Consider the following 15,087-nt stretch of genomic DNA (forward strand, 5'->3'; position numbering starts at 1 on the left):
GGATTGGTTTGGTTGGTTTGGTTGGTTTGGATTGGTTTGGTTGGTTTGGATTGGTTTGGATTGGTTTGGATTGGTTTGGATTGGTTGGTTTGGATTGGATTGGTTTGGATTGGTTTGGATTGGTTTGGATTGGTTTGGATTGGTTTGGATTGGTTTGGATTGGTTTGGATTGGTTTGGTTGGTTTGGATTGGTTTGGATTGGTTTGGATTGGTTTGGATTGGTTTGGTTGGTTTGGATTGGTTTGGATTGGTTTGGATTGGTTTGGTTGGTTTGGATTGGTTTGGATTGGTTTGGATTGGTTTGGATTGGTTTGGATTGGTTTGGATTGGTTTGGTTGGTTTGGATTGGTTTGGATTGGTTTGGTTGGTTTGGATTGGTTTGGTTGATTTGGATTGGTTTGGATTGGTTTCGATTGGTTTGGATTGGTTTGGATTGGTTTGGATTGGTTTGGATTGGTTTGGATTGGTTTGGATTGGTTTGGATTGGTTTGGATTGGTTTGGATTGGATTGGTTTGGATTGGATTTGGATTGGATTTGGATTGGATTTGGATTGGATATGGATTGGATTTGGATTGGATTTGGATTGGATTTGGATTGGATTTGGATTGGATTTGGATTGGATTTGGATTGGATTTGGATTGGATTTGGATTGGATTTGGATTGGATTTCGATTGAATTTGGATTGGATTTGGATTGGATTGAGATTGTCTTGTCTTGTCTTGTCTTGAACAGCCAGTATTGAAAAGCATCCTGGAAATTTCGGTTGTATTTCCGAGCATTTTCTTGTCTGCATTAATATTTGCAGTATATCATAAATATGATACAAGTATAAAAACGGCCAGGCCCACCGTGCAGGCTTGAATTTGGAAGATAATCCATAACTCCTCGGCAATCAGATTATTTAGTAATAAATACCAAGATCAACGAGAAGTTTTAAATCCACGAAAGGAAGAAACGGGGACAGCCGTACCAACCATTTCACATTCAGAGGGAAAGATGATTGACGAATCGTTGGGAGTGACTTTGCTAAGAAGATTAATGTACATTCCTGGGGTCCTCGACGTCTTTGGATGGGACACAGTTTTTAGTCTAGTGCCCTGACTTATACACTGATGGCAAAAATCGTACGAATTCATAAACATCACCATGAAAACATAACGAATATTTTTGTACACCAGTGTACATAACAGCCTAGGCGTAGGTTCAGGTTACTCGCCCTCTGGAACGAGACAAAAAGGAGACAAACAGGATCAAAGCTAGCAAAAAAACACATAAGACGATAAAAATATACCACATTTACTTACAATGGCTCTGTATTTTACGTGGTTGGAATCGTTATCTCCGTCAAAGCACAACTTACTAACAATATTTCATTTTTTTGTCGAACTTTCATAATATAACAGGAAAATGTAGGCCCCCAAACTCGTGACATATACGCATAATTAACATATAACATGGATTTTTATATTAAAAAACACATTTTCAACAAAAAGTTGTAGGGGACATTTATACAACTTCCTGAAATTTCTCAAGGATTTCTATGAAAAATGTTCATTTCAGGGTTTGCATCCACATTTGACCTTATTTACTTATTACAGCGTGAACCCCCGGTAATATGACCGTTTTTAATTTGAACACTTTTTAATTTGAATGCCGTTGGTTTGAACACCATTTAGCACGTGGGATCGAGAAAAGAAAAATGGAACATCGTGAAATGGAACGCAGAATCAAAACAAACCACCAAAGAGAGCAGTTATGATGCTCATAGAGTAACCAGAAGTTCAAATTAAAAATGAGCCCCGTTAATTTGAATGAGGTACCGTACAAATTATCGGGGATCCACGGAATATACTTATTATAGTATCTATTGCTTCCTTTCGAAAATGTCTTTGGTCGCTCAGTAATCTGAACTCGATCCTTTAGAAGTCCGTCAAAATCCCGGAAATTGCAGTCGACACGTAGGGCACGCATTTTGTACTGGATTATCTTGTTCTTACTTTTGATCATGTTTTCTAAGTGCAAGCCAACGGTTTGAATAACAACGATTTCCCGATTCAAAAACTTCTCAGCTATTTGCTTCTTACAGACTACCTTGATATCCATGTGCAAATGCAGCAAGTTAGTGCTTTTCGTAGGAGCCGTAAACTTTTACAATATCGTTATTCACTTTGACTTGGGATACCTATTAACCGTCTGATTTGAGCTTGAAAATCAGTCAATAATTGCAGAAATTAATGGAGCTGAATTTTTCGGATTGGATTTGGATTAAATTTGGATTACAACTTCATTACTTAGATCCTTATCTGAAAGCTGGTGAAGATTTTTGAGATAAAATATAGACAGAAGTATGAATCGAGAAAGGACTTTCGTATCTTAGTAATTGATATGTAAATTAAAAATGTATCTTCTCTTCGGCACGAGATGAGTCAGTCTCGGGCTGAAAGCCTCGATAATGAAGACAAAAATGTTAAGTAGGTAAATGATTTTTTTTCTCCACTTTTAAGTGAACAACGTAGGAGCGAATGTGATCATGTTACTTTCGTTATTCAACAACAACTAAAGAAATTTGATCATATTGATGTTTATTCAACCACAAAATGTTCCTTGGGAACGATCTGGAAATATTTGTTTGCCACAAAAATAAGCTCTGGAATATCACCATGCCGATTACCATCCTATCAAGTGTAAATCCACTCATGAGGAGGATGCACTGCACATTCACTTTAATGTCTCTATCATTCAGTTGCATGCTGTAACTTTTCTGTAACGTCCAGAGACATGTGCATTCGGAGCACACTAAATTGTTCTGAAGTGTTTTACTCGAACGGCGATATTACTCTCGCCTTCCATCCTGTATCTGCTTCGGGGCAATTTAACTGAGTTTCGTGTTCAAACCCAACTCCAAATGAATTTTACGACCGCATGGCAGCAAAAGTAATAGCCAGAACACGGGATGAATCTTCTCTCCGGGGCCGGAAAACTTCTAAAACAGCAGCAGCTGGCACCACCACCACCACCAACATCTTCACGCCATGGCCGCTCAAGACCCTATCTGCCCATTTCGCCCGGTCAAGTGCCTTCGGACTGGAACGAGAAGAAAAGCAATAAAGTGCAAAATCTACAAATGCTAAATTACATTAATTCAGTGCTGGACGTGTTCGAAATCGAGTTTGAGTGTGAATTCACGTCGCTTCCACGTCCATCCACGCACCGCACCGGGCCGGGACCTGTAAAGTGTGAAAGGAACGGGGAAATGCTGTGCGAATTCAACTGCCGGCCGACTGTCGGCAGTCCACCGTCCGACGGAACATGCATACCAATTTTGCTCATTTGCTGTAGATTGTTTGCCGGTCCTCTTGTTTGCCAACTGTACGGCCTAGCCAACAACCAACGACCTACGAACTGCCACTTCCTGGAATAAGAGTTGGTAAACTTTTGCTATTTACGTGATCCATGGTCGCTGGTCGTTCTCTGCTGGGCAGGGTACTTCAATAGCATCGTTCGGATTAATGAATTGCTCTTGTTAGGAGGGAGGGCAAAGTTGCAAATAACTAAAACTTGTAAAAAAAAAGATCTAAAACTAGAATAAAGATAAAAACGTGTTTCTTCGTTTCAACTATTCGCCTAAGCTGGAAATCCTAGCAATCATATTTACATGCATCGAAAATCATTAATATCACAAAATTCGCCCATACACAATATTTAAAGTAATGTCTCGAAGAAAAAAACAATAATAAAAAAATCCTCTTGTTTCAGAATTCCTGTTTCATCCGTTACGAAAATTTTCAACAAGCAAATATGTGGTGGCGATTCATTGTTGAGGTCACCAATGAGTACAAAATTCTTCGTGGAATGATCTCGTATTCGGCGCTCTGGCCACTGGGGTGCATTCTCCAGCAAACATTTGAAGGAAAGCGCTGGGACGAATACGACTGGAAGCGTTGCTTGAGGTTTGTAGCTACATAAATTATATCTTACCTAATTATTATTTATTTGGGGAAAGGGAAATGACGTTTTTGGTAGGTTTTGTTTTGTTATTGCCAGAGAGTTTTTCCAAGAAATTTGTTTCATTTAATTAGCATTACATGATTACATATCAAACAACATTTCATAAAGCCTTCCCACTGGTATCCCCGCTATTGTATGCCATTCATATTTGAGATAAATATTATTTTTTAGTAGGGCTTTCCTTCTCCGAGCGGGAAAATGCACGGCAACAAAACAAGACCATGCTGAAGATAGCTGGGTTCAATTCCCGGTCCAGTCGAGGAAATTTTCTGGTTGGAAATTTACTCGTCTTCCCTGGGCAAAGTATCATCCGTAACCTCATGATATAAGAATGAAAAAGTGCTAACTTAACGTACAAACCTTGCAGCTAATAACTGCGGATGTTGACGTATCAACCAATGAACTTTCCGATTTTTTGCACAAATTTAACACATTTCAACCCGTAGACACGAGAATGAGATTCGAATCATGCAACGTATCAACGTTACTACGGATGCAAACGCTTATCAAGTCGCATTCGCTGAAATTTAGAATGGTTGATACGTCAACTATGAAATCATGGGCAGTGAATGAACACTTAGCTGCGAGGCGACAATGTTTTATTTATTTATTACCAGACTAAGGCCGGAGTGGCCTGTGCTATACATAAAAGTCTTATCCATTCAGTTCGGTCCATGGCTACACGTCGACAACCACGCATTCTGCGGTGGATTCGAAAATCGTCCTCCACCTGATCGACCCACCTTGCCCGCTGTGCACCTCGCCTTCTTGTTCCCGTCGGATCGTTGTCAAGAACCATTTTCACTGGATTACTGTGCCCGGCCCACCACAGTCTTCCGATTTACGCGGTGTGAACAATGGATGCTTCTCCTAACAGCTGATGCAACTCGTGGTTCATTCGCCTCCTCCACGTACCGTCCGCCATCTGCACCCCATTATAGATGGTACGCAGCACTTTCCTTTCAAAAACTCCCAGTTGGTCCTCCACGAGCATCGTCCAGGTCTCGTGTCCGTAGAGAACTACCGGTCTTATAAGCATTTTGTAGATAGTCAGTTTGGTACGGCGGCGAACTCTATTCGACCGGAGCGTTTTGCAGAATCCAAAGTACGTACGATTTACTGCCATGATGTGTCTCCGAATTTCTCTGCTAGTATCGTTATCGGAGGTCACCAGTGAGCCCAAGTACACGAATTCATCAACCACCTAGATTTCGTCACCACCAATCCAAACTCGTGGTGGGTGGCTTGCGTTGACCTCTCTTGAGCCTCTTCATATCATGTACTTCGTCATCGACTTGTTGATGACTAGTCCAATCCGTTTAGCTTCGCTCTCCAGTCTGATGTTGGCTTCCTCCATCCTCTCAAAGTTACGTGCCATAATATCAATGCCGTCGGCGAAACCAAATAACTGGACGGACTTCGTGAAAATCGTACCACTCGTGTCAATCCCTGCCCTTCGTATTACTCCCTCCAAAGCAATGTTGAATAGCAGACACGAAAGACTATCACCTTGCTGTAACCCTCTGCGCGTTTCGAAGGGCCTCGAAAATGCCCCTCGAACTACGCACATCACCCGATCCATCGTCGCCTTGATCAACCGTATCAGTTTATCCGGAAATCCGTTTTCGTGCATTAGCTGCCATAGCTGGTCCCGATCGATTGTATCATATGCGGCTTTGAAATCGATAAATAGGTGGGCACATTGTATTCGCGGCATTTCTGCAATACCTGACGTACGGCGAACACCTGATCTGTGGTGGAGCGTTCACCCATAAATCCCGCATGCTACTGCCCCACGAACTTTCTTGCGATTGGTGTTAGATGGGACACACTGTTGGTCCATTGCCAACAAGGGGTCGATACAGGTTGAAGGCAGTCGCTAACAACACAGCCCACTGCTGGTCGCTGGCGACACTACCCACTGCTTGAACCCAACGGTTGGCCCACTGCCAATGTTGGGTAAGCGACGACGAAGACGATGAGGTTGTGCTGTTGGCTCACTGCCAACACACGAATGTACAGCACCGCAGGTACTGTCGTCTCGATGCTGATCGTGTCGGCCTCCTCGGTACGATGATGGGAAGCAGTCGGCTTGCTGCCAACACAAGCACGAATGACGACGATGCAAGCCGGTACCGCTACCGACGCTACCGACGCTGCTTTTGAGATGGTAGACGAAAACCACATGAACGATGGTCCACAGCACGATAAAATGGCTTCTGTTCGCCCAGTGGAAAGCGTCGCTTATTTTAATTAACTCTTAAAATAAGCTCTGAAAAGAGCTACTAATTAACTCTTTCATTAAGTGATCGAGCTAATCCACTTGTTGAACGAAGGAGCTAGTAATGGCTTCGGCGTGGCACTGGAACTGTTGGACCGATTGGCGAAGGGGTTCTTTCTCGGGTTGATGACTAAAAAAACTCCGGCTTTTCACTTTTGGTTTTTTCCGCACACTTTGAGGTACAATTAACGAATGAACGAAATCTGTTTCTTACGTCTACTTTTATAATAATTTGAATACAAAAAAAGTACATGTGGGATAGATGGCTTATTTTGATTGGTCGTCGTAAGCGAGCTTCTAATTGGCTCCACGGTAGCTGGGATGATGCGGTCGACTATACTTTTCATCACGGCTTGCGAGTTATGACGGCGTCGGCATTCATGTTGGGCTGGTTTGAGTCGCAGTCGCCATGCCACCTCAAAAAATGGCAACGTGTAAATACTGCACGTCAAGGAGCGATGACCGAATGATTGACGTTAAAGAATAACGTCATGGGATTTTTCGCTAGAGCGAACACACACGACACCTTCCATCCACTCCTGCGGCAGAACCTCATCCTCCCAAGCTTGTCTCACCACCGTGTTTAAACAGCTCTCCTGGTAGTTGGTCAACTCCAGGGGCTTTGTTCTTTTTCAGCCGGCCGATCTCCTCCTGGATTTCCTGGACATTCGGAGCCGGAAGTTGCATGCCCTGCGCGCGAGCTCCTAGGTTAATTACCGTACCGCCACCGTTGTCTGCCATATCGCCATTCAGATGCTCTTCGTAGTGCTGCGCCACCTTTGCATCACCTCACGCTCGTTTGTAAGAAGGTTTCCGTTTATGTCCTTACCCATATTGGGCTGTGGCACGTGACCCTTACGTGAACGGTTTAACTTATCATAGAACTTTCGTGCGTTATTAGCGCGGTACAGTTCCTCCGTCTCGTCACGGTCTCGATCTTCCTGCTGGCGAAAAATCGAGTTTTGTCTGTTCCGCGCCCGTTTGTATTGTTCCTCGTTAGCCCTCGTGCGGTGTTGCAGCAATCTCGCAAATGCTCACATGCGCCGTCATACCAGTCGTTTCTGTGATCCCGGGGCACCTTGCCTAGTGCAGCGGTTGCGGTTGCGGGTTGCTACCAATGGCGAATCGAATATCTCTCCAGCCATCTTCAAGAGACGATGTGCCTAGTTGCTCTTCCGTTGGGAGTGCCACCTCCAGCTGCTGCGCGTAGTCCTGAGCTAGTCTACCGCCTTGTAGCCACCCAATGTTTAGCCGTGGCGGACGACTCCGACGCGTGTTGTACACCGTCGAGAGTTTTGAGCGCAGACCTACTGCAACGAGGTAGTGGTCGGATTCAATATTTCCGCCTTTCCTCGTCAGATGTGCGTGTACGTTTGGTTTAATAAAGTTAGTATTATTATTTGAATCCGCGGACGTTTATTTTGTGAAGAAAGTATTCGCGGCCACCTCAACTCTAATTCAACAGTGGCGAATCGGTTCTCGCGATTTTGTTTATGTTCGCACAATTAATAGGCGAAAGAGAAAACTGAAGAAAATCGCGTTTCCCACGCGGAAAAGGCTGGTGGTGGAAGAAAGTCCGGAACGAACCCCTTCTTCGGTGAAAATGAGCCAGCAACAGCAGCCGATTCCCACCGAAGCGTTGATTCTGCAGATCCTCCAACAATTGCAGCAGCAGCAGCTCATCACGAACCAACTTCCCAACAACCGTCGGGAGTCACAGGAGCAGCAATGATTATTCATCCAGCAGCAAGGTGATCCTCTACGTAACCTTCAAGTGCAGGTACCGACCGGGCCGGAAGCGATTCTGAATTCGCTTGCCGGTAATATCGGCACATTTGCAGCTTGGTTCGCCCGGTATGATGATCTCTTTGCTCGTGACGCTGCTAGGTTGGACGATGCTGCTAAGGTTCGTCTACTGATGAGGAAGCTGGGAATCGTTGAGCATGAGCGGTTTGTGAGTTCCAAAGGACTTCACATTTGATGAAGTGGTGATAAAATTGAAGAGCTTTTCAGTGCGGGAGAGTCGGTGTTGAGCAAGCGTTATCGTTGTCTGCAAGTGTCCAAGAACCGACAGAAGATTATATTTCATATGCATGCCATGTTAATAAGTGTTGTCTCGAATTCGAGTTACAAAATCTTTTCGAAGAAGAATTCGGAAGCCTGGTATTCGTGTGTTGATTAAAATCTGAAGCCAACGCTGAAGTAAGAACTAGGCTACTTTCTCGGATCGAGGAGCGGGCAGACGTTACGTTGCAGCAATTGTGTACGGAATGCCAGAGATTGCTCAACCTTCGACATGACACGGCTATGATCGAAGGAAGTGCTAGCTCAGTAAACCAGATATAGCGACATCAACGATTTCATGAGCGTTCTGGTTCTATGCAGTTCGTCAAAGCAACAGCCACCAAGAAGCACTCCAAAAAGACCATCGGGTCCGTGCTGGAGTTGTGGTGGAGTTGTGGTGGTATCCACTATAGCAGAGATTGCAGTTTCAAAACTCATCAGAATGTAGAATGCAAGCGGCATGACAACAAGGAAGGCTATTGTGCAAGTGCGACAAAGCCAGCTTCTCGTCGATGGTTTAAGCGACAGTGTGCTGAACCACATGTGTGTACGGTTACAGTTAGATACTGCTTCGGACATTATTAGTGTGATTTCTGTGAACACTTGGAAACGGATAGGAAAACCTCCGTCACGATTGCCATCGGTCAAAGCAAAAGCAGCATCCGGGGACAATTTGAAGTTAGTGTCGGAATTTGATTGTTCGATTACGGTAAACGTTGTGACTCAAGTCAGTACGGTTTTTGTTGTGAATCGCGACCTGCATATTTTGGAGTTGGATTTGATAAACGCTTTCCAGTTAGATGCGGTACCAATCAATGCGTTGTGTAATAATGTCACAAGTTAACCCACTATCGTAGAACGATTGAAGACTGAGATCCCGGAAGTGTTCAGCCTTTCGTTGGGAAAGTGCTCGAAAGTGACTGTTAAACTGGAATTGTAGGCAAATCAACAACCAGTGTTCCGTCCTAAACGTCCGGTGGCGTACTCGGTGTATCAAGCGGTGGATGCCGAATTGGATCGACTCGAGCGGATGAAGAAAATAACGCCAGTTGACTACTCAGAGTGGGCCGCTCCGATTATAGTTGTCCGGAAGGCCAACGGTAATATTCGGATTTGTGGGGACTACTCCACTGGGTTAAACGATGCGCTTCAGACGTATCAATACCCCTTCCGCTACCGCAGGATATTTTTGTGAAGCTAGATAACTATATAGTCTTTAGTATCATCGACATGTCGGAGTCGTATTTGCAGTTAGAAGTTGACGAAACCTCCAGCAAGCTGCTATCTATAAATAGACACCGGGGCATTTACAGTGTGAACCGTCTTGCGCCCAGAGTTAAAGCAGCGCCGGGAGCGTTCCAGTTGTCGATGCTATGTTAGCAGGTCTTAAGCACACCTGCGGCTACCTGGACGATGTCATCGTAGGAGGCAAAGACGAAGAAGAACATTGGCAGAATTTAGTGGCACTATTTCGTCGACTTCAGGAGTTTGGTTTTACGGTACGATTGGAAAAATGCTCGTTCGGTCAAGCCCAAATAAAATATCTTTGTCACTTATTTGATCAGCATGGCGTCCGGCCAGACCCGGCGAAGGTCGAAGCAATCAAGCAAATGCCTGCACCTGTTGATGTGTCGGGCGTGCGTGGTTTCCTAGGAGCGGTAAACTTCTATGGCAAATTTGTGCCAAACATGCGTGCCGTTCGATACCCGTTGGACCAGTTGTTGAAGGCGGAGGCAAAGTTCGAGTGGACTGCCGAATGCCAAGCCGCTTTCGACAAGTTTAATGAAATACTGACGTCTGACCTGCTTCTTACGCATTATAACCCAGCTTTAGAGATTATTGTTGCAGTGGATGCGTCGTCGATTGATCTGGGTGCCACGATCAGTCATCGTTTTCCAGACGGGTCGATAAAAGTTGTTCAGCATTCATCGAGAGCGCTCACTGCTGCCAAGCGTAATTATAGCCAAATAGATCGAGAAGGATTGGCTATAATATTTGCAGTAACAAAATTTCATCGTATGGTGTTTGGTCGGAAGTTCCGGCTGTAAACGGACCACGCACCACTTCGGATTTTCGGGGCCAAGAAAGGTATACCCGTGTAACTACTATTTTATTTCTACGAATAATTTACATAATTATGATTTTTAAACTAAATACGCGCCGGATTAGAGAATCCGGAAGTTTGTTTATGGATCCATTATCCAATTGATAATGGTAGCATAAACAGGCGGGGCTTAGGTAAAAGTGACCTCGGACTGGTCATGAAATGCCAGGCAGTCTGAAACGGGTCACTGGAGCTGCAATAGAGCTAGCACCTTCTAACTCCCGGATTAAATCTGACTGTTAAATCATGTCATCAGCTTTCTTCCATAACATCACTGCCAGACAGTGGGGGTTAGAATGGACACACACACAAGAAAGGTATACCCGTGTATACAGCCAACCAGCTGCAACGTTGGGCACTAATGTTGCTCATGTATGATTTTACGATCGAATATGTGGCCACGGATAAGTTCGGTCAGGTGGATGTCTTATTATCACGTCTAATAAATAAACACGCTAAGCCAGACGAAGACTACGTTATAGCAGCCGTTTCGCTTGAAGGTGATGTCAGCTTAGATTTGTTCAACGTTCCCCCCACTCAATTTCAACGATGTTCAGCACAACACCGAAAAAGACCCTGTCCTCAGCAAGGCGTTGAGATTCATACAGAAAGGATGAGACGAAGCTCCATCGTTTACGGCAGACCGCGAGTTGCGAGACGTCCATCCAAGGCTGCATAATTTTCGGTGAGCGGCTTGTCATCCCGAGGCACTTACGACCCCGTTGCATGAAGCACCTACATAAAGGGCACCCTGGGATCAAAAGAATGAAAGCCATTGCCCGAGCGTATGTTTATTGGCCTTCTATCGACAGTGAAATATCGGATTTTGTGAAAGCGTGTCCTAACTGTGCCCGGGTCGCCAAGTCTCCAGCGCATGTGGCAGCAATTTCATGGCCAAAATCACAATGGCCATGGCAACTTGTGCAGGCTCTCTCGACGGGGATTGTTTTTTTTTTGTAGTGTACTCGTACTCCAAGTGGCCGGAAGTAGTACTGTAGGATACCTGGATCTAGTAGATAGCTCAGTGGGTGCCTTGGTACAATGGGCGATGGGGTTGCAAGGCGTAACTATCCTCAGAGCGTCCACGGTAGGTAATTGAATTGTTAGGCACCAATAGTATCAGGCAATTTCTTCGATTAACACATATAACACACGTTTAAATCAAACTAAATATTTAATTAAACACGATTCTAACACTTAACATTTATTCTATACGACTTAACATTAACAATAATTCCTAATTCTACTAACGGGTCACGTAGCTTGTTCTTCGACCGAGTCCAACTAAATCCAACTGTCTTCTCAATACTCTTACTCCTAAATTGTACCCCAATTAACCCGAATGCAATGTGGTGAACTTCTAACTCTCCCTCTCAACGCACATCCAACTACTCAACTGATCTGTCGGCTGCATCGATGACATCATCGTTGCCGTTTATATCCAGCGATGACCGGTCATCGAGCTATCGGAAGAACAATGCAAAGCGTACTGCTGCTGTTGAACCACCTAAGAGATGGGTGCTTAGGGTGATCCTCACCGACATTCTCACCCACCCAGAAATATTCATTTCTGCGTCTACCTAAAATTAAATAATATCCTCTTCGATTGGGACAGGGAAGGGTTTCAGGACTTGTACTTAAACGACGTTTTTGGCTGATTCGGGAATAGGTAACGGGCAGAGATATTCTACTGCTCGCTTCACTTCCCCAGTTGAAGTTTTCAAAGTTGCAACTCTTACAACTCCATCGTTGCCCGGATGTACCTCAATAATGCGACCCAGACGCCAACGTGTTGGAGGTTGATTTTTGTCCTGGATGACAACTAGTCTTCCCAATTCAAATTTGACCGGAGGTTTCCAATGCTTAGATCTGCCTTGTAATTGGCAGAGGTATTCTCTTTTCCACCTTTCCCAGAAATGTTGAAGTTTCTGTTGAACTAATTGGTAGTGCTTCAATCGATTTGCAGGAATCATACGAAGGTCAAGCTCGGGAAGCGATTATAAAGAGCTGCCAATTAAAAAATGCGCTGGAGTCAGTGCCTCAAGATCGTTGGGGTCGTTCGATAATGGCGTCAGTCGCCTGGAATTTAAACAACCTTCTACTTGCACTAACAACGTAAACATATCCTCATGCGTGGCTGTATTGGAACCAATAACTCGAAGAATGTGATGTTTGGCTGACCGCACTCCAGCTTCCCATAGTCCCCCAAAGTGAGGTGAGCCAGGTGGATTGAAATGCCACATTATCCCTTCGTTGGAACAGAACCTTGTTACCTCTTCTCGATGGCTGTTGCTCTTCCATAGATGGAAAAGATCCTTCAATTGATTTCGGGCCCCGACGAAATTCGTACCGTTATCGGAATATAGATCGGTACATCTTCCTCTGCGCGAAATGAACCGCCGAAGAGTTTGAAGGAACCGTTCTGTTGACAAGTCGGACACTACCCAGTCAACACAAAATCGTATATGATGCAATATAAGATGCTAAAATGGAGGCGATATACGTACATGTTGTATGGCGAAGTACCTATATCGCCTCCAGTTTAGCATCTTATATGGAATTATATACGATCTTGTGTTGACTGGGTAATTCCATATGCACAGCCTTTGTGCACATACACACAAATATGGATACATATGCCTTTTCTATTGCCCTTCGTGGTGCTGAACGATTTTCGATGCATCCGAGAAACAATGGAATTCTACCTTAATGGCATTTCGAATGATGACGCAACGATCAATCCGTATTTCATTCAGAATGTGTAGTTGATCATGAAGTCTCCTCCAGGCTCCACCCACCATCGAAGGTAACGGCTGATCCCAATCCAACTTCTTGCCCTTCTCATCCTCCAAAGTCCATAGGTGCTGCATGAACACCTTGGCAGCTGTCGTTGTAGCACCGATGCATCCTAGAGGATCAAACAATGTAGCAATAATCGATAGCACCTTCCGTTTGGTAAGAGCTTCATCGGACCCAATAGTCGGGACACTGAATTGGAATCTGAAAACATCGCTTCCTGGGAGCCAAGTTAATCCTAATGCTTTCACAGATGGATCTGGATCAAGCATAATGCCTTCAGTAGGACGAATTGCCAGATTTTCGTCCGGAATACCGTTCAGTACGTCTGCACTGTTGGACGCCCATTTTCTCAGCCGAAAGCCGCCACTACGTGTCATTTCTTCCAGTTGGTTTTGCAACTTCTTCGCCTCATCCAAGTTGTCGCAGCCGGTGATGACGTCGTCCATATAAGTGTCCTCAGTGATCGCGGATATCGCTCACCTTCATCCATCGCCAGCTGCTTCATTGTTCGTGTCGCCAAGAACGGTGCCGGCTTTGTTCCGTAGGTAACGGTGTTCAACTCGTACATCGCCACTTCCTCTAAAGGGGACGAACGCCACAGGATGGATTGAAGAGGTCTTTCTTGTGGATTAACGAATATTTGACGGAACATTTTTTCCACATCTGCTACCATCAATATCTGCTTTGTACAGCACCGTAGTACAATAGCTCGGAGATCCTGTTGAATTGTAGGTCCAGCCAGCAAAGCATCGTTCAACGATAGTCCCGATGCTGTTTTGCACGAGGCATCGAATACCACCCGGACCTTGGTGGTTGTGCTGGCTTCCTTGAGCACCGGATGATGGGGAAGAAAACATCTGTGGATAGCTTCTGAATCTAGTTCAATTTTCCGCATGTGACCCAACCGCCGATATTCCTCCATGAAGTCCACATATTGTTTCCTGAGGTTATTGTCCCTTGTGAGCCTCCGTTCGGTGGCTAGAAAACGTCGGAATGCGATCTCCTTTGATTCGCCCAACCGAGAAATGACGTTTTCATCCTTGGGAAGAGATACAGAATAGCGGCCATCCGCTCCACGCTGTACCGTGCTCGAAAATAAAACTTCACAACGACCTTCAGTGGGGGAGTAGTTTTGAGCCGATTCCACTTCCTCTATTGACCAAAACCTGGTAAGTAAATCCTCCAAACGATCCGTTGCTGCAAGGTTGCAGTTAATGTGCAAATTTGAATTTCCTTCGGCAATTCCTCCACTGATAATCCAACCGAAGACTGAATTGTATAATGTAGGAAGCAGTTCACCAAGAGAAATCTTTCTGCCAGTACTGAAGAAGTCAAAGAATGCTTGATTGCCCAGAACAAGATCCACTCCTGATGAAACACAGAATGAAGGATCAGCTAGTTCGATTCCTTCCGGTATCGCCCAACTAGCGATGTTGATGCTAGTGGTAGGGAGATTGGCTGTCACCTTCGGAAGCACCAGGAAACCCATCTGGCACGAGAACTCCGACAGCCGAGAGCGAATAGTGACAACAATTCTTTGTTTTGCCCTAGTTGCAGCCTGACCAATTCCTAGAACCGAAATATCCACCTTACTTCGGCATACATTCAAACGCTGACTCAAACGTTCGGTGATGAAATTGCTCTCCGATCCTGAATTAAGTAGCGCGCGAGCTGGAATTGTGTTGCCTTCGTTATCCTGAACAATGACAACTGCTGTTGCCAACAAAACCTTCGACGAACATTGGTGAACTGTGCCTGCCACCAAGCTGTCCGTAGCTACTAGGTTAGCTACTTGCGGAGGAGCTGGAACATTTGCAGCTTGAGGTGTAG

At 44.8% G+C, this 15,087-nt stretch overlaps 1 protein-coding gene across 3 annotated transcripts in view; it reads left to right on the forward strand.

Annotated features, from left to right (window-relative positions):
- Positions 1 to 15,087, forward strand: part of LOC134213005 (mpv17-like protein) — a 467,861-nt gene that overhangs the window by 444,598 nt on the left and 8,176 nt on the right. For all 3 annotated transcript variants that reach the window (XM_062691493.1, XM_062691672.1, XM_062691581.1), the window contains one exon: positions 3,758 to 3,951. In XM_062691493.1, the coding sequence (XP_062547477.1) occupies positions 3,800 to 3,951 (152 nt within the window). In that variant the 5' untranslated portion in view covers positions 3,758 to 3,799. The remainder of the gene's footprint in view (positions 1 to 3,757; positions 3,952 to 15,087) is intronic.

Source organism: Armigeres subalbatus, chromosome 1 (genome assembly GCF_024139115.2).
Source record: "Armigeres subalbatus isolate Guangzhou_Male chromosome 1, GZ_Asu_2, whole genome shotgun sequence".
NCBI classification, from domain to species: Eukaryota; Metazoa; Arthropoda; class Insecta; order Diptera; family Culicidae; genus Armigeres; species Armigeres subalbatus.